Consider the following 19,091-nt stretch of genomic DNA (forward strand, 5'->3'; position numbering starts at 1 on the left):
CTGAGAAGATTGATTACTCCCGCCAGCATGTCAGCGCTATCACAAGCAATAATTCGACCCTGTTCTTCCCGCTTCGCAGCTTCCTTCCTCCATCAATATCCTCCCATTACCAAAACATTCTCAACCTCCCTCTCGAGGAAAGAGCAGAAAGCCGCTCAACCTCAGACACCAGCTACCGACTCTATAGAACTGGGAGCAGTGAGTTGTCTTACTGTCTTCCCGTGTCAGTAGATGACATCTGAATTAGCCAGTAACGTATATATCAGAAAGTCATGATCCATGGTTCAACCTTTCCTATGAAGACTGGTGAGCTATCTTCTCACCTAATATCGGACTTTAGCTCATGTATGAGGTCTCTCTTTAGGCTCATGAGGAATACACCGCATAACCAGCCTGTCTTGTTCCTATATCGTAATTTCCCATGTGTAGTGATAGGACGCAATCAAGTGAGCTACATAGCACCCTTGAGCCCTCGAGAAGGGCGTTCGGTCGATGACAATTGACGATGACATATTGCAGAACCCATGGAAAGAAAGTACACCTCATAAACTTCGAGAAGCTGGTATACCGCTTGTAAGACGCAGATCAGGTGGAGGGACTGTATTTCATGTTCGTCGGCTTTCTTGCATGTTCTACATCTCTAGCGTTGATGCGAGCAATGTAAAGCTGATTGTAGACCGTAGGATATGGGAAATACTAATTTCTCTATTATTTTACCTCGATTACTGTTCACCCGATCACACGGTGCAGAACTAGTATCTAGAGCTATCAGCGAGCAGTTGGGGATAAAGGAATGTACGGTGAATGAGAGGAATGATGTGATTATACGAGATGGAGAGAAAGAATACAAGATGAGTATCGATTCTAGCATCCCGCTGTAAGAGAGCATACGTCTTCGGGGTTTTCAGTCTGAAGATCGATACTGACGTTGATCAATTGACGATGATACGTCTCAGGCTCAGCATATAAAATAATCCAACATCGAGCATATCATCACGGAACGATGTTGATTTCATCATCTTTGACTGAATTGGGCAAATCGTTGAAGTCGAATTCTGTGAGCAAAACAAACAATAAACAGAAACAATCTACCTTTCTTGGCTGATGGCATTTGGTAAATAGCCAAATATGCAAACCAAATCTATTCTCTCTCACCGATCTCCGGTAACCACCCTAAATCACTATAACCCTTCGTCGACTGCAATCCATCATGACGATTTCGTACATGCGGTCACAACTGAATTCTCCAAAGTATATTCAGATCCGACGCACAGTAAGAAGATGGAGACCAACGAGGTGAATCCCGATTGGGTTAAAGAACCGAAAGTGTGGAAAGGCGTTGAAGAGCTGAAATCTTGGGAATGGCAATATGGTCAAACGCCTGAATTTTCGAATGAATTAGAAGGTAAATTGTCTTTTGGTGATCTCGTAAGTCTTCGAATGAAATCGGTACTCTCGATATTGCAGACTCCACGAATCTTCATCCTTGAGGAAGATCATTATATCCTTCTTTGGGGTTATGGTCGAGTGGATTGTGACTGACGCTATGCCTTGTTTTAACACAGTCAACATCCCTTACTGCCCGTCACGCACTGATAACATCCATAACATTCCACCTCACTCCCTCATTACATGAATCCACCGAAGAAACCTCTCAAAGACAGGCTTTTCTAGATTCGCTGGCGCTATCTCTTGTAGGACATAGGTATGAGTCGTTGGATGGTGCTGAAGGTGCATTGGGACATGAATGGGAGGATGAGAGGTGGAGGGAGATGGGTAATGAGGTGATTGGATGGTTGAGAAGGGTCATGTAACTGACTACGAATGTAATTGCCGTCATCGGTACGAAGTCGCTGGGAACGACTCGCATGAAGATGAGATGGTCAGAAGATAGGGAGACGATGTGTATAAGTAATGATGCATAATGATGAATAATGATATCAATACGTCTGCACATTATACATTCGCGATTAACAATCTACTTCTTCAATCTAGTAGTAGAAAGAACGATGTTCACCCCGTATCTGTCACGACGACTATTGAACTCTAGTATACCCCGAGGGGAGAACGTCATGTCAACGAAGGGTGATAAGATGGTATTCTAGGTCATGTACAAAACACTACTCCTCTATCAGATAAACCATAAAGGTTAGTCTGATAAAAGAAGGATGGCTTTGGACTGTTCACTTTCCAGGTGAAGAGGGGAGCTGGAAAGTGAATTGTCAATGACCGATATGACTAAAATCACGATGGAGTCAATGGATGGGAAGGATGTATACCTTTATCGTTTGTGTATCTTATGCATGTATGTATGATGTACAACCTATAGTAATCTATGGAAATCATAATTAGCCACTCAAGATTGTATTCTCGTATGAAGTACTCACATGTCTTCATTGATTCGACTACGCCCGACCATTCAACATCTCCCCTATTCTCTCTATACCCTTCTTAAACCTCATACTATCCTTCAACCAATCACTCTTAATTTCCTCTGGACCAAACCCAAACATCTTCGAATCGGGTATACTGACATTCCTTATGCTTTTTGTTGTTTCTGTTTCTATTATTGGTCGTTGGTTCTCGATGTATTTGGGGGACGATTTAGCGTGGAAGGTAGATGGAAGTGAGATGAAAGGGTTGGACGTGATGGTTAAGAGTAGATTATGGATTGATCGGAATATCTATTTTATCAAATATGGTTACACGGATACATCAGTATCATTATCATGAACGATGAGACAGTCCGAAGATATGATAGGATATAGATAGGAACGTGGGTTTACTTACCGCTACTATATCGGCATCTTTGATCATGGCATCTACCAGTGCTATAGAAAGTACCATCCGTATTTTCGTTGTGGTCTGGAAGCCATAACTATTTCCCGATACCCATTATCAGCTTTATCATTTTATCTCATAGGTAAGACTACTAGGGTGATCTCAATGAACGCGATGTCAGCAGGATTGAACAGACTTACAATGCCATATCTTCCATACAGAATAATAAACCCAGATATGATTCAGCCGGTTTGGTAGCTGTCGAAGTCATCACGACTGACGTCGCACAACGGACACAGTACTCCGTCAGTAGACATATCCATCCCCAAATCTGATAGAATGTATCGTTGAGAAAGGTAGAAGAAGCACTCACTCCTCTCCTCGATCACATCCACAGCAGCATGACTCAGATGATAATGCCTCAACTCATCTTCCGGCCCAGTAAATGAATGCACGTATAATGGTGAATTGGACGGTGAGAGGATCGTCAATGAGGTGAGATGAAGTGGGTTGGGTGCTCTATTCTCCATTTTATTGGACGTACCCTGTCTATGATATCGTCTAAGCTATGGTATATGGTATAGCAGTTGACTGTCACTTGCGATAACCTAGTTTCCAGGTCAACCAAACGAACAACATCTTGATCTCAGGACGAACTTAATTTGAGAAAATGTCTAATTGGGGATTACTAATCCCTTGTATTTCGACTTGAATGGTTTGTAATGTTTTGTAATCGTTCATTACCATCTGTACTACCCCGCTTCCCCACAGACAACTTGGGCCAAACAAAGGTTTCATCATCAATTACTGCCATTCAGTCCCAGCATGAGTCCAACCTTTGTTTTTGTTTACTCTTACATTCACATATATACACTCTTTCACCATCAATATCACTTCAGTGACTTGTCTTTACCTCTCAAAATCAGGTATCCACGAATAAGTTTGGCTATGCGATAACGACCAACACCTCATTCTTCAGTGAGGGGATCAAAGGAGATTTCCACCTCGAAAACGCTCTTTGAGTGTGGGTCGGGTCTGTTGTTGTTGTTCAGGCTGGGCTGGATGACGGGAGGGCTATCTTCAATTGTTATCTGCTAAAAATAGATCATCTGCAGGTTCTCTAGGTATGTATTCCGTATCATTCGCTCATATGGGACTGTATTATCAATGATGACTTTCTGCTGCTGTTTGTTGACACCTACAATTGCCACCAGCTCAAACCCAAAATGCCTCGACGATTCCACCTACTTCGCCGTAATTCTGATTCCTCCCCATCCTCTACACCAACACCTCCATCAGAGGATCACGAAACATCATCAAGGGTTAAAAATCGTTTACATGCTTTGTTCTCTTCTTCACATCCTATAACCGAAAAAGAAATAGAGATAGAAGCGGGACCTTCTTCACCTAGAAGCCCTGATCCTCAATCCCGCCGTGATTCTCGTATATCTCATTCTGGGGAAGTCACAGAATCACAATTGAATATCGATATCAACAATCAGAATCGGCATCAAGATGACATACATAGTCATGAATTCATCAAGTCAAAAACTTATCCTTTAGATATCGAACATAGTAATGACAACAATAGTAATCAGAATGGGATAGCTCAAAGTATGACTACACCCAAGACGAAGCAGAGAGATGCGATAAAGGTATTGATGGTAACCTGGAACATGGGCGATGCATTGGTGAGTACTATGTCTTCCGATAATTTACTTAATATTGACTCGATATCTTGTTATAGCCAAAAGGCGATCTTTCGGTGTTATTTGGTCAGATACCACCCTACCAACCTGAAACTCCTACCGATGAAATACCTAAACTGCCAGTGGAAAATGCCCATCCGTATCATGTAGTGGTGGTAGCAGGCCAAGAATGCCCAACATTGAGTGGTGCACCAAGAGGGCTGGGAGGTGGTCTGGTAAAAGGAGTTACGTTGAGGCATAGGAAAGAAAAGGACATTGCCAAAGAAAAAGAGAAGGAAAAGGAGAAAGACAAGGAAAGAGAGAAAGATAAGGAAGATAAGGAGGTTGAGACTGATAAGAACAAAACTGAAGAAAAGCCAGAGGATAAGGAGAAATTGAAAACCAAAGAGAAAGCGAGACCCGATCTCAAGCTTAAGAAAGATACTCTTGATGTGGATAGGGATGATGGTGGAACTAGATCAGCGGATCAGGACGATTCGAGCGATGATGATACTCCGAAAGATTCATCTGATCAGCGATCTAGAGCGAACTCACCCATGACCCCTCATACACCGTTTTTACATAGGGGCCAACCAGCTGCTAAAGGGTGGAGTCAGATGCTAGATGGTGAGTTACGATATACCATCCTCTTCAATCAAAATTTCTACTTACGTTTCACGTCTTTCCTTGGCTTGACCAGACTATTTCTGTGGACCCAACGCACGTACTGCAGAACCAGCACCTACATCGTACAACTCTACCTCACCCGTACCTAGAGATACACCTTTCCTACCTCATCCACCACCTTCCGCGTTCCCTGCTCATCCCTCATTACTTCGTTCGGCCTCTGCACCCATCACTCCGATAACTACTCCAATAACTATTCCCTCTAGACCTATCCTCAACACTCCGAATTTACAATTATCGCCTTCACCCTTAGCAAGATCTAGATCATCTTTCGAATCTTCATCTGCATCTTCATCGACTAGCGATATGGATGAGTCTGTCGCAGAGAATATACGGAAAGGTTCCAATGCTTCTCCACCACAAAATGAAAATGCAAAGCCAAAAATCCAAAGACCGGATATCATAATACCGAATGATGAAATACAGTCGACGAATCAGGGAAATGGAAGTTATGTGCATGTGGTAAAAGAGAGATTGCTAGGGATGTATCTGAGTGTGTATGTGTATAAAGGTTGTGAACATCTCATTCAGGGTGAGTCGCAAATTTTGCTGGGTCTCTCGAAACATAAAGCTGGGTTGATCATAACTTTTGGATTGCAGGACTTGACAAAGATCTGGTGACTGCTGGTCTGGCTGGAGGTAGAGTAGGAAACAAAGGTGGAATGTAAGCTATTTACTCAGCATAGGGTCTTGGGAAATCAGCTTACATCTCATTGAACAGCGGAATAAGTTTGAAACTTGCCGATCATCGTTTCCTCTTTGTCAACTCGCATCTTGCTGCTCATACTGGTCGAATGCACGCTCGATTATCAAATATAGCCAAAATCAAATCGGAATTAAGGCTGGATTGCTTTTTACCGAAAGATGATCCGAGAGCAGGTGCCGAAGGTGAGCTAGCGTCGATTTGCTGAAAGACTAAGTAAATGTTCCAGCTGACATTGCTCTGATAGATATAACGGATCGCTTTGATACGGTATTCTGGTGCGGAGATTGTAAGTACAGCTTACATACCAGGTTTCGTTATGGCGACAAGCTGATAAGAGGAATACTAGTGAATTTCCGTCTCGAGCTATCTCGGCTACATGCAGATTGGCTCATCGAACAGAAGAGTGAGCTGATAACCTTTGCCTAAAAGTCAATTGGATCAGCTGACTCATGTCGTGTCGCGCAGAATACTCCGAACTGCTCATGTGGGATCAGCTCAAGCTAGCTATGAAGGATCCAAACCTCAACCCCTTTCCGGGATTTGAGGAAGGTCCAATTGATTTCCCCTGTACATTCAAATACGATGTGAGCTGGAATGGGACTTGAAATCGTCATTTGCGTCCACTAACGACTTGCTGTTGTAGGTATGGAAGAGTGTTCGAGCTACAAACCGAGAAATTCGGAAAACTCTGAAAAGACGTAAATCGTCTGCATCCGCCGCATCGTTCGATATGAGCAGTAGTGTCAATGTATCGAAGAATCTATCTTACGTCCCCGAAGGAGACGCGATCGAAGAAGTTGATGCGGATGGGGATGATCCAGATCAGTCATTCGCCAACCAGCAATTGAAACGAGCTGGTGCAAGCGATGACGAGATGACTGAAGGGGATTTCTCCAGAAGGTCGTTCGAATCGAGCCGATACACTTCTGGTGCCGGAACGGATGTTGATGATGAATCGGATGATATGCCTATGACATATAAGAATCATCAACATCGACCGTTCGAAGTCGCCCTGAAGGAGAAGACTAGGCATTTCCTAGGATTAGTGAAAATGGATGGGATCTTGACTCCTTCGCCTGGTAGACGACTTGGTAAACGTACTAGCGTCAGGAGGAAAATATCCGTCCGGAGGAGGCGAGATCATCACGAGGAGCAGTATATGGACGATTCAAGACGAACATCGATCTCGAGTTTCGTCTCTCAACCTGACACCGATCGACCATCGACTCCCACTGGGTCAGATGGGGATAGAAGGGTATCGACTTCATCGAGATTTGAAGGATCCAACGAAGACCACCACGGACAAAAATCGTCTCCCGCATCTAATGGATTGGTTCCGCCCAACTACGCAAATAGGTCAGATAGTGGATATTCGTCATCACCACCAAAAGATAAAGATAGACCACCAGTCTTTACTAGAAGATTAAGCATAATGAAACGAACCATGTCGAATAAATCGGTTAAAGACGTTAATGCCCCGGAGGATGAAGATGAGGAGGAAGTGATCGATGAAGTGGATAGGAGAGAAGGTGTTTATGATACCTCGAAGAAACAGAGAGTTCCTAGTTGGGTGAGTAGGATTCTTTTGTCCGTCAAGCGGAGTCAATATGCTAATTCTGTGTAAAAGTGCGATCGTGTTCTCTGGAAGGCACATATCACACCTGATCTCAAGGACGAAGAGTCACCGCCCCAATCTGTCGAGCTTCAGATCGATTCACATACATCATTCCATCGATTGTCCAATGTACTCTCCAACCTCGGTGGACATCTCAAATTACAGATGGGCCGTACGACGTCTATGGATCCTGGACCCGCTGATCGACTAAATCTACGGATACGAAGTTCAGCTTCACCTGATGGAGGTTCCACTCCTCCTCGAATCACAGATTATTCACCTTCAGCCGACAACAGTGTTTCGTTCGTGGCTTCACCGCCCGATTCACCTACTCTTTCACCACTGAGTGCCGAAAATACAGGAGAAGGGTTAATACCCTTACCTCGGAAGGCGTCCCCTCTAAGGTCATCTTCAGCATCATCGCCTGCGAAAGAAGGTACACATGATCACCATCGGTTCTTTATCAACAGCTCCGCACCACCCACCAGAAGTCCAACGAGGCTCATACCTTCCCTAGGGATAGGGATGATCAGATCCGGATCTGCACCCGGTGAATCAAGACCAAAGTTGACTGATCGACCAGCTTCAGCTTCGGGTGTTTTACCTTCCGCTTCGACTTCAAACGCACATGGAATCATGTCAAGTACACCTGAAAAAGCACACAACGGTAATAGGAATAAGATCATTTTCGACTCACCAATATCACCTACCGTCGATAGGTTGAAATCGTCAGATAACGCTAGAGGCGAAAGAAAACGAAGTAATTCCGATTCGATTGGAATCGAGGGCATCAACTCTCATAAGAATGTGGATCAGAGAAAAGGTCGAATGAGTGATGGACATAACAACGGAATTGTTGACAATAACCTATCGAGTCCAGATAAAGATAGGAAATCATCTTTGAGGATATTCGATAATGATAAACGAATACGAACGATATCGAATGCTTCGCCTACGACCACTACAGTAAATGATCATAAACCCCTTAGAAATCTCAAACATCCATCTTCCTCTTCGAGTCACAATGATAACGAGAATCAGATACATCGGACGACAACTATACACACTTCCACCCAACCCTCTGCTTCCACCGCTGCATCGTCGACAAGTGGCGTGGAAGGAGGAGGAAGAGAGAGGGAAAGTGACAAGAATGGATTCATAAGGTTCCTCAAAGATTTACCGAGTTGGTTACATCGCTCTTCATCAAATAACCCACATCAACCAAACGAAATTACGTTGACGATTGAATCGCCCGTCGAGAAACGGTGGAAGAAAGGTGAAGTGAGGTGTTTACATTATGGAACGATTGATGATGTTGGGTAAGTCAACCTATCCACTTCCATATTAAGAAGACACCGTTTTGCTGATGACCGGTATGGATGTAGGATGAGATTGCTGGAAGGTAGATCAGATCATAGACCTGCGATCTTCGCTGGTGCTGTATACGTTTGATTGGAAAATACACCGTCGGATCTGGTAAGATAAAATAGATAATAGAGATAGATCTCGGAAATATGTCTTACTGCCTTATACATCACGGACATGGGCATGGACATCGTAGGAAGTTACTTTCTTCCTTTTTGGCTTTACTTTGCTTCTCACTTGATCTCACTTATACATTTTGATGTTAAATAGACTTGATTAGCTCATAAATTATAATTTTGTATTAAACTAGACAATTTAATAACCTTGCATAAATTATCACTATATACCTTTTCTTACCCATATCCATAACGATCTTTTCTATGACGATGAATTATGAATTATTATTATGATTCCTCTTTTTTTTTTGACTTTGTGCGGATGCAGGCGACAGAGAATGGGAATGACATGAATATGTATATTGCATAAAGACATGAAGAATCATTAATAAGTTGGATAGGTAGACTACTAGATATATCTTCGTTTGAGGAAGGAAGGGGATGTTATGTTAGGGTATATATCTTTGGAAAAAGGATGATCTTCATTTGCTATTTCGTTCAAGAATAAAAATTACTCGATGATCGTTAAAAGAACGTGCGGACGTATGGTATGGGATATGATAAACCTGACAACCTGGTATAATATGTGTATATGTATATAATTGAATGTAAATAATGATGTTGGATAAACTGTGGATCATCAAATTACCCGTCAAGTATCGGTATCAAAATCGTAATTGTCATTCTTTCATTTGAAACTCTTATCGCTACGACAATCCAATCGAAACAAGATCAGTTGAAACATTCCCTCCCACCGATCCATCGATTCCAGTACTCACTCGTTGAGTTTTGAAACCCTCAGGTTCAACCCCTCTATCAGCTCCATAAGCCTCACTCACATCTCCCAACATCTGCACTTCTACCTCGACCCCTTTCTTGGTAGGAGATGGTTTTATAAATTTGATTGCCTTTTCCAAACTTGCATTTTCCCCTTCGGCATTAACCAAATCCGATAATTCCCTTCCCTTCTTAAGTGTTAACGTACCTCTTCCATCACCTATGAGTCTTTCTACCCTCTTTACTTTTCTGACCGTCGTCGTCCTTTCGGCTCGAAGTGGACTTCCACCTGAAGTGGAAGATAAAGTTAATGCACGTATTTTAGATCGGGTCCTTGATGCTGGCGAATCACTTGTTATAGGCGAGTATCCCATACCAACCGGTATATTCTCCTTATCTTCCATTTCAGTTTCCTTATCTTTACGTCCCACTCTTACTGGTGTACTAGTAGACGTCGAAGTGGTTTCTAGGGCAATTCGATTCCTCTTTGCTGGAGATTCAGAGGGATCATTAACCCTTGCTATTGCCGCATTTCCCGAACTCGAGCTCGCTTTGATAGATGTGGGAGGAGCGATGATAGGTAAAGGGGAGAGTAGGTCTCGAGATCGTTTGATAGGTTGAGAAGGAGCTAGAGGGGTAGGTGCGGATTTACGTGTCTTGGGAGATGAAGGACCAGATAGAGGCTTGGTTCGCTTGGAGGTAGATGTGGAAGTGGATATGGAGTTTTCATCGTTGAATACATTTATAGATGATTTAGTACGGGGTTGATTTTGAGTAGCAGTGGATTTGGATTTGAGTGGGATATCAGAAGTGGATTTCGTTTGTTTGATGGGCACATCTCCGACAGGATCGGTGTTTACTAATTTTGATTTTACTGTTGATTCGGATTTAGTCTTGTTCTTATCTTTGCCATTTGAGCCTCTTAATGTAGTTGGTCGATCTAAGGCTTTGGGCTGTAATGTTCCTAAAGCCTTCCTCGTCCCGTTACTTGATAACGATGAAGAAGACGATTTCTTTGAGGGTGATTTCGGTTGGTTGTTGATTTTGGTTGATAGTGAAGACGAGGATGATGAGGTCGATGAAGATGGTCGTTCGGGTGTATCTGCATAGATGGCAAATAGAGTGCCCCTTTTCTTGGTAATTGGCATGATTGCGGATGGTAACGAGTGGTAAAGTCAAGAGGATGATGGATGCACCAAGACGTCGAGGTTGAGCGATGGAGACTGTATCGTTACTGGTTGATTTGATTTTCAAGATTCAAGAGATGTACAATCATACAGTGATAGAGAGAGGTCAACAAGACTTCAGCCTCTCCTTTCCTTTCCTTGCCAGACGCAGATGTGGATTATTGACTTTGATTGAGATGTAACATGTCATCTAAATGAAACACCAACACATCCAACATTGAAATTCACACTCCCTCCTCCCTCTGCAAAGTCACAGGTCACACAGGGGCGAACAGAATGAGCAAGTGCACGTGGACAGCGCATGGTGCATAAAGTAAACAACACGATCAACACATCCTCCCAGGCACGAGCAGATCAATGTTCAACCCGTGCAAAATCAGGCGCCACCGCTCATGTCGAATTGCCGTATAACACCGAATGCCATGCCAAAGACAAGATGATGTGGCATTGTTTTTGGTCCTGTGTTGTACAAGATTTAGCCCCATGGGGTGAGGAAGAGGAGTGAGAGAGGAGCTGATAAAAGAGGATGTTCGGACCGTATCTTCCGTTGATAGCCATCTGATCAAGTGGGAGGGAGGAATGTCACTTAGATAGAGACAAGGGGATGAACAAAATAACGTCTACCTAAATCATATACTGTACTACTGACTATATCAACATATCACTCGCTCCCATTGACAGATACCGTCTACATCAATTCACTGAAAAGATGTCATCCCAACGAGTCATCCTCGTAACAGGCGCATCAGCCGGAATAGGTCGATCAACCTCTATCCACTTATCAAACATCTTCCCATCGGATTCCCACCCAGAACAACTGGTATTAATACTGGTAGGAAGAAGACAATCCGAGTTGGAAGCGACAGGTAAACTATTAAGACCCGGTACGATAGTCGAGATCGCTGCTGGAGATGCGACAAATGAGGAATTTGTAAACGCTTTGGAAAAGACTATTAAAGAGAAGTATGGAAGGTTGGATCTGATATTCAACGTGAGTTGGTATGACTCCCTTTCCATGGGATGAGTTGCTTCCTGGAAACCGAAGCTGATTATACTATAAATTCGTATTCCTTTCACTCGCCCTGTCTTATTTGTCGACATACGCCGATACTCCCTTAACGACCGTTGTGGAAATATTCTATTCTCGTGTTCAACCGCAATAGAATGCCGGTGTCAACTACAAATCAGATGGAGAATTCGAAGATCAAGATATGAGCTTGTTCAGACAAGTGTTGGATATTAATATCATGTCGGCTGTCTTGGTGAGTGGGAGTGTTTTTTTCGAGACGTCACTCTGGTGCCTATACACTTCATGCGAGGAAGCAGGGCCAATCCAGTCACGATAAACACTATATCACACAGACAATTACCCCGACGAGAGAAGAATCTATTGGTATTAGGTACCGAATTAGTGCTGATTGAATTCATCACTCCCCAGTTCACCAAGCTCGCGTTCAACATCATGAAATCGCAGTCACCCCAAGGTGGACGAATCATCAACAACGGTAGTATCTCAGCCACGGCTCCTAGACCTAGTAAGTCTCTCGCTTCTTCTCGTAAATGCAAGGACGTAACGAGTCATTTATGGATCAGGATCTACACTTCGACCGCGTTGTTATAACCATATTGACCTTGACCTGAACAATTAGATAACACCTCCTACACCATCTCCAAACACGCTATAACCGGTTTGACCCGTTCCACATCGTTGGACGGACGTAAATACAACATCACCTGTTCGCAGATAGATATCGGAAACGCCTCTACCGCTATGGGATCTTACGTTTCAGCAGGATCATTACAGGCCGACGGGTCGATAAAGAAAGAACCCATGATGAGTGTCGAAAATGTAGCTAAGACCGTTGGGTTTATCGCTGGTTTAGGAAAGGAAGTTGACATTCTCAGTCTGGAGATTATGTAAGTTCAGTCTCCTGGACTGAAAAGAGTAGACAGGGTAATTGATAGCTGATTATTTGTGGATGAACGGTTAGTGCTTCGGGTATGCCATTCGTTGGACGAGGTTAGGGAAAGGTATATTACTTGAATATCTATCGTAGAAACTTGTCTTTTGGGTATCGATGCACCGTCGTACTTTGTATATGGAATGCATCGTCCGGAGTTCTTCTCATGTATTACAGTCACTGTACCATAAGGACGAGTACAGGCCGAGTGCCACATTCCCCTGGATGATAACTCCGCCTCCACCTCGTCACTCCACGTTCATCTCACTGCCATCGCATCGTCACTGGAAGCCTCCGCTTCTTCTATGACCTGCTTTGTGCATCCATCTACTCTTAGCTTCCTTCCCTTCACAAAGGTATCCGATACAACAAATGTTCAGATCCCTTTTATCAACTTCAACTAGAACCTTACGTATAAACCAATACAGAAACTTTTCTTCTACAGCTATCAAAATGGGTGTTACCGTTGAAGTAAGCCTATCTCAAAGGAATGTACGCCATGTAACCTTTTGGCTAATTTATGTGTGGTTTTTGTCCTCTCCGTAGACTCTCTCTCAAGGTGATGGAAAGACCTTCCCTAAGCCTGGTGACCAAGTTACCATCCACTGTGAGTATCCCGTATGAATACCGCCTCGCGCGCTCCCACGTAGCATTCAAAGCTGATCTGTTTTGCGTTCGTAGACGTTGGTACCCTCCTTGATGGATCCAAATTCGATTCCTCAAGAGACAGAGGATCACCTTTCGTCTGCCGAATCGGCCAAGGGTGAGTCAACTACTCATCTCATCTCATGCTTTCAGCTGCCTCTACGTTGATCAACTGAGCTTACCTAATAAATTTCGACATTCCACCCGCAGTCAAGTCATCAAGGGTTGGGATGAAGGTGTTCCTCAACTCTCTGTCGGTCAAAAAGCCATCTTGACCTGTACCCCCGACTACGGTAAGTACAAGAAGCAGTTGATGTTTTCCAGTCAATGCTGATCGCCCTGTGTTATGTTTTATAGCCTACGGTGCTAGAGGTTTCCCTCCAGTCATCCCTGCCAACTCCACCCTCAAATTCGAGGGTAAGTTGAGACTTTGTTACTATCCGTGTGATTGCTGTAAGGTGTGATGCTGATGATGGTATGATTTTGTAGTCGAACTCCTCAAAGTCAACTAAATGCGTTGACGACAGTAGAACAAGGTAGAGTAGAAATAGGAATAAAAAGGTGTATCGTGTGAAGAATCAAAGTAAAAATAAAAATGATAACAAAGCATGTATAGGTGGTGGAAGCATAAATTCACAATTGTCGTATGCTAACTACTCACTAACATAACAAAGGGAAACCAACGTAGGAACTAGCACAGCATACTGACCATTGTACATCAAGTCGAAGGGGAACATGAACCTTTTGACGAAATGGTATCGTGAAAGGGATAAACTGTGATAATCTAACGGCAGTGTAATGGAGATTGACTATTGCAGTGCTAATTTACGACTGTAGGAAACATCAGTTTTGGTTATGTCCTCCTTTCTTTGTCGATGACTAACTGTCTTTATGAATATGCTTTTCACTATAACATTGTGAACTTAAAACCTAAAGTGATTAGAACTTTCTTTCCCATTCACTCAGTATTTCTGCACTGAATCAATAATCAGTAATCAATACTCGTAGTAGACAAAATGGGAATTACTATCGAGGTAAGTTGAGCTGGCCGCTGTCGCTAACATCCGTTTCAAGATCTATCAAATAATCAACGACGATTTTCTCACTCACTCGTGTCCTATATATAGACCATCACACCTGGTGATGGGAAGACGTTCGCTCAACCTGGTCAACAAGTCACGATGCATTGTGAGTCGATGATCCGCTGATCATTATATATATTAATGCAGTATCTCCGTAAGCGCCAGCCCATATTTTGCCTGATTTATTGACTATTTTTACATATGAAATACTTTTATAGATGTTGGAACTTTGGCGAATGGAAAGGTCTTCGACTCTTCAAGAGACAAAGGAACGCCTTTCACATGCGTAATCGGAGTAGGGTGAGTTCTCTATGGTATCATCTTCACATTTCTCAAACCAGGGCAGAATCGAATTTTAGAATTCAAACATTGGATCAACTAACCTCGATTATCTGTCGTTAGCCAAGTGATCAAAGGATGGGATGAAGGTATCCCTAGACTTTCGTTAGGTCAAAAAGCGATCCTGACTTGTCCACCTGATTACGGTGGGTACCCATTCCTGACCGATCCAATCGAATTCGCTTCCAAAAGAAGTCAGAGGTGTTGGTATCATAAGATGACCACGAGATGGGATGATGGCTTCAATAGCATATGGACCCAGAGGTATGGGTGGCATCATTCCTCCAAATGCTACATTGAGATTCGAAGGTAAGCCAAACGTCAAACGAGTCAAATATATTTCAACAGTTACTCCTATGAGATATAACTCCCATCTTTGCATTGTTCCGAAAGAATCATATGATGCTCATTCTCATCTTGATGATACTCCGAGTATCTGTATTTCCATTCAGCTGATTCTGGGCTGTATCTCGTGAAATACGTAGTTGAGATCCTTGATATTCAACCTCATTCTCACCACGACCAAAAACCAAAACCGCAACAAGCTCAACAAGCTCAACCTGCACATCCGTTGAGTGTTCAATCGCAGCCTAGACCAAGACACCAGGGGAAAGTATTTCAAGCGCTCGAAAAGTTTGGTAAACAGCACAATAATTAGACTTGGATCTGGATATACAAGGGAAAATATGGTACACTCGACTTTACGATCCAGATTAGATTAAGGAGGTTTTGTTATTTCATATTTTAAGCTGACAAAAAAAAATTGCATCGAAGAGTATCGTTACAAGGCGAATGCCTCATTTCTTTTTGAATGAATGTTTCCACAAAAGTATTTTGCCGGAAGGGAGCTGAATTCGCCTGATTAATTCTATATTTCCTGATTCGAGCAGCTACTTGCAGCCATTTTATGTGTTCTTTCTACCCATTTCTTCTGGGATATCAATTCGTCTGAGTGATGAACATGGTATAACACGATATGCAGTAACGTAAACAATATTCACCACCCTCACGTACCAGGAATATTGGACATTCCATATATCTCCTCGTATGGGAATGATATACATTGTCAAAGTATCTCTGTAGCCTCCTTTCAAAGGGATTCAGCCGAACAAGGGGTAACGGAAACTTTTCCAAAGGTATACCAATATCTTACACCATTGTTATACTGCGTGTGTACTAACGTTTCATACGGGAAATTTCTTGTGTCAATCAACATTCCAAGCTGAACATTACATCACATTGCACAGCTTGATTTATCGAGTGTCCTTTCTTTGTCAAATCCATCGACGTGTAACCTCCAAAGACCAATGTTGGTAGCTATTATGAAATGGTTACTATAGATATATAGGTATGCTCGTGCAGGTACAGAATCAAGACTTCCATCATTGACTTGATCGCAAATAATCATTATACATCACACCAAACAGCATAGCTGAAATGGGAGTTACTATTGAAGTGAGTACAAACACTCAACATCTTCTTGCCTAAACATAAGGTCAGTGTGTATTGATGATGTACAATTAGCCCATCTCACCAGGAGACGGGAAGACTTTCCCCAAAGAACGACAAATGGTCGCTATCCACTGTAAGTTTAATCTCCTCTCACACCAGTTCCATGTAATCAACTCGTATCCTTTTCAGTCACCATTGACATAAGTGCGCCTTCGATGATGAGAGAGTTCTGAGATTTGAAAGCCCATTACTTCCAAAGCTGATGTCGATCCTTACTTTTGGCCAGACGTCGGTACGCTAGCTGATGGAACTAAGTTCGACTCTTCAAGAGATAGAGGTCAACCTTTCGTTTGCATGATTGGTGTTGGGTGAATTGAGATCTCTTTACAATTTCCTGACTCAGGAGGGATCAGACACTAACACTATTCCCATTTATATTCAGCCAAGTCATCAGAGGATGGGATGAAGGCGTATTGAAGCTTTCTTTAGGTCAAAAAGCCAATTTGATCTGTACACCTGATTATGGTAAGTTATGTATGCCAATTATTCACAACAAATAGTTTAGCAGATTGATTGTGATACAACGTCTGTATTTTATCTCTTAGCATACGGCGAAGCTGGTCATCCACCTGTCATCCCCAGAAACGCTACTCTGAGATTCGAGGGTGAGTGGTTTAGCAATCGAGCGATACTGTATTGTGTATACGTGGGATATCGCTGACCACTTATTGCCGACGGGTCAGTCGAACTACTCCAAATTCAAGATGCCTAATTTCCTCTTCAAAGGATATGAAAGGTCATATACACTGAGCCATTACAGTATGAATGCATGAATATTTATACTCATTCCCGCCAGTCCATCAGGCAATTCGCTTATCTTGCAATTGCTTGATATTCTTCTCTAACGTATCCATTGTCCATCCCTCTTTGACACCTACAGTAATCCTATCCAATTGGGTCTCAGGGCAATGCTATTTGTCGAAGCATATCATCAGCTCCATTTTCCCTCACAATACATAACTTCGGACTTGACTCACACTATTAGCAGGAGGAGGGTCTTTATCAAGATTAGTAGGGAACGAATATCCATCGGAAATAGCTTGTAGCAAAGCCTTCGCGACAGGGTTTTCTGTACCCCCTTCCAGATGGTCGATAAAATTTTTCACATGACACCAGGTGGAACGTAGTATAGTGGGATAATCAATAGTTTCCATAGGCTTGGACCAACAAGCCGAGATCTGAAGGAGATTACCTATTCGATGTAGGTTGGTTGTGCGATTCTCACCTGCAGCATGGAACAATGCAGGATTGAAGAAAATCGCATCTCCAATTTCCAATTCGCTTTGAATCATGTGTTGATTGAAAAAATCGACGAACTCAGGATGTCGATAAGCTAGATAACCATGTTCGAATTGTTGAGAGTAAGGGAGTAGCTGTGTTGGACCTGAGTCTAGAGGCATCGAGGAATGCGCGACTGCTCCTTGCAAGGTTAGCATTGCTGAAGCAATTTGAGTGGGGATGGGGAATTTGGAGGCGGTCTCTTCTGATTGGAACCCTAGATCTATCATACAAACAATAATTTAGCATCCAGCATCGACAGCCGATGTAGTTCAGCTGGATGAAAGTCAATCCCGAGACATACGATAATCTCGATGAGGCTTTTGGGGTTGACCTCCTGGCTTGACGATATTTGTTTGAGCGGTAACTTGATATCCTGGACCCAGCCAAGCTTCCGATACCATTGCTCTGTGAGTCTCATTAGCTTGCCCATTCTGAGAATGTTCAACGGGGACGTGCAAGTTTGCTCACAGTAACTCGTTGGAATAATAAGTAACAAAGCTTTGTGGATCTTCAACAGCATGTTTTTGAAATGAATTCCAAATCCTATCATTGGTTCCAGCAGCAGCGAAATGATCCCCCTTTGCATGTTCTTTCTCCCTTTCAATTATGTTCTTGAACACCTCATTCGTGCGCGCTATCACTTCCAAATCCCTCTCAAAGCCTTTCACAACGAATACACCTGGTCCTGTACCTAAACATCTGTGAAGTTCATCCATCACATCTTCCCTTGATTGATGGGATTGCCTCGATTTTTCCCGCAATACATCTCCAGAGTACACCACTACATTCTTGGAGATCCCGATAGATAGGGGATAATCTGATGGATCTGTTGTCTTACTGCCTGCGTACAATACACATAAGCCAAAGCTCAATCATCATAACCATGATAGATGTACATACACGTTTGACTGAACAGGTGCAAATCCTCCTGAGTAAATGCTTGCTGAAGTCTCGCTCTGGGTTGGACTCTCATATTGAAGGTGTTATAATCACACGAGGAGACTCAAACCATTTGTGAGATGTATACTCTAGAGTGATATAAGGGAGCCAAAGCAACCTTCGATTGGGAACAATCAAGGTGCAGATCTGTTGAATGCTTAAACGCTTAAATGCTTAAATGCTTCGATGCCGGACCGGATTTGAACCTTCTCAGCAGATTTCCTCCACCAGTCGGACGGTTGAGATTTCCGAAGATGGAAAATCATTGGAACAACCGTCACTGTATGGTCCGCGAAGCAAACCACCCTTCTACCTCATCACGTCTCCAGGAGAACCCCAGTAGCTGTAGCCGATATTGAAACATCGATTGGCTCACTCGATCGGAACTGGATCGAAGAGCAGTCTCAACG

General features: G+C 43.0%; 9 protein-coding genes across 9 annotated transcripts; 6 read left to right on the forward strand and 3 right to left on the reverse strand.

The window, feature by feature from the left end:
* Positions 1 to 27: 27 nt before the first annotated feature.
* L199_008451 (uncharacterized protein) lies at positions 28 to 1,814 on the forward strand (the record flags this gene model as incomplete). Its single annotated transcript, XM_064894131.1, has 8 exons — positions 28 to 198; positions 248 to 306; positions 365 to 446; positions 520 to 609; positions 684 to 855; positions 957 to 1,057; positions 1,123 to 1,428; positions 1,566 to 1,814. 8 exons carry the CDS (start codon positions 28 to 30, stop codon positions 1,812 to 1,814), a joined length of 1,230 nt encoding a protein of 409 aa, XP_064750203.1.
* Positions 1,815 to 2,405: 591 nt separating this feature from the next.
* L199_008452 (uncharacterized protein) lies at positions 2,406 to 3,311 on the reverse strand (the record flags this gene model as incomplete). Its single annotated transcript, XM_064894132.1, has 4 exons — positions 2,406 to 2,684; positions 2,791 to 2,878; positions 2,982 to 3,057; positions 3,155 to 3,311. 4 exons carry the CDS (start codon positions 3,309 to 3,311, stop codon positions 2,406 to 2,408), a joined length of 600 nt encoding a protein of 199 aa, XP_064750204.1.
* Positions 3,312 to 4,007: 696 nt separating this feature from the next.
* L199_008453 (uncharacterized protein) lies at positions 4,008 to 8,929 on the forward strand (the record flags this gene model as incomplete). The annotated part of the gene is made up of 11 exons (XM_064894133.1): positions 4,008 to 4,472; positions 4,529 to 5,096; positions 5,170 to 5,688; positions 5,757 to 5,820; positions 5,878 to 6,044; positions 6,107 to 6,148; positions 6,209 to 6,265; positions 6,328 to 6,446; positions 6,506 to 7,432; positions 7,490 to 8,796; positions 8,863 to 8,929. The coding sequence occupies 11 exons, from the start codon at positions 4,008 to 4,010 to the stop codon at positions 8,927 to 8,929; spliced, it is 4,302 nt and encodes a 1,433-aa protein (XP_064750205.1).
* A 736-nt stretch (positions 8,930 to 9,665) lies between these two features.
* Positions 9,666 to 10,883, reverse strand: L199_008454 (uncharacterized protein; the record flags this gene model as incomplete). Its single annotated transcript, XM_064894134.1, has 1 exon — positions 9,666 to 10,883. One exon carries the CDS (start codon positions 10,881 to 10,883, stop codon positions 9,666 to 9,668), a length of 1,218 nt encoding a protein of 405 aa, XP_064750206.1.
* A 748-nt stretch (positions 10,884 to 11,631) lies between these two features.
* On the forward strand, positions 11,632 to 12,947 carry L199_008455 (uncharacterized protein; the record flags this gene model as incomplete). The annotated part of the gene is made up of 5 exons (XM_064894135.1): positions 11,632 to 11,913; positions 12,086 to 12,184; positions 12,361 to 12,457; positions 12,572 to 12,839; positions 12,914 to 12,947. The coding sequence occupies 5 exons, from the start codon at positions 11,632 to 11,634 to the stop codon at positions 12,945 to 12,947; spliced, it is 780 nt and encodes a 259-aa protein (XP_064750207.1).
* A 308-nt stretch (positions 12,948 to 13,255) lies between these two features.
* L199_008456 (FK506-binding protein 1) lies at positions 13,256 to 14,040 on the forward strand (the record flags this gene model as incomplete). The annotated part of the gene is made up of 6 exons (XM_064894136.1): positions 13,256 to 13,354; positions 13,430 to 13,490; positions 13,565 to 13,646; positions 13,739 to 13,821; positions 13,886 to 13,945; positions 14,018 to 14,040. 6 exons carry the CDS (start codon positions 13,256 to 13,258, stop codon positions 14,038 to 14,040), a joined length of 408 nt encoding a protein of 135 aa, XP_064750208.1.
* A 504-nt stretch (positions 14,041 to 14,544) lies between these two features.
* L199_008457 (uncharacterized protein) lies at positions 14,545 to 15,607 on the forward strand (the record flags this gene model as incomplete). Its single annotated transcript, XM_064894137.1, has 6 exons — positions 14,545 to 14,562; positions 14,656 to 14,716; positions 14,829 to 14,910; positions 15,013 to 15,095; positions 15,199 to 15,258; positions 15,435 to 15,607. 6 exons carry the CDS (start codon positions 14,545 to 14,547, stop codon positions 15,605 to 15,607), a joined length of 477 nt encoding a protein of 158 aa, XP_064750209.1.
* A 779-nt stretch (positions 15,608 to 16,386) lies between these two features.
* On the forward strand, positions 16,387 to 17,173 carry L199_008458 (FK506-binding protein 1; the record flags this gene model as incomplete). Its single annotated transcript, XM_064894138.1, has 6 exons — positions 16,387 to 16,404; positions 16,474 to 16,534; positions 16,688 to 16,769; positions 16,844 to 16,926; positions 17,007 to 17,066; positions 17,145 to 17,173. The coding sequence occupies 6 exons, from the start codon at positions 16,387 to 16,389 to the stop codon at positions 17,171 to 17,173; spliced, it is 333 nt and encodes a 110-aa protein (XP_064750210.1).
* An 88-nt stretch (positions 17,174 to 17,261) lies between these two features.
* On the reverse strand, positions 17,262 to 18,715 carry L199_008459 (uncharacterized protein; the record flags this gene model as incomplete). The annotated part of the gene is made up of 5 exons (XM_064894139.1): positions 17,262 to 17,372; positions 17,439 to 17,962; positions 18,044 to 18,147; positions 18,211 to 18,583; positions 18,643 to 18,715. 5 exons carry the CDS (start codon positions 18,713 to 18,715, stop codon positions 17,262 to 17,264), a joined length of 1,185 nt encoding a protein of 394 aa, XP_064750211.1.
* Positions 18,716 to 19,091: the final 376 nt, after the last annotated feature.

This window comes from Kwoniella botswanensis, chromosome 3 (genome assembly GCF_036426115.1).
Source record: "Kwoniella botswanensis chromosome 3, complete sequence".
Classification (NCBI taxonomy): Eukaryota; Fungi; Basidiomycota; class Tremellomycetes; order Tremellales; family Cryptococcaceae; genus Kwoniella; species Kwoniella botswanensis.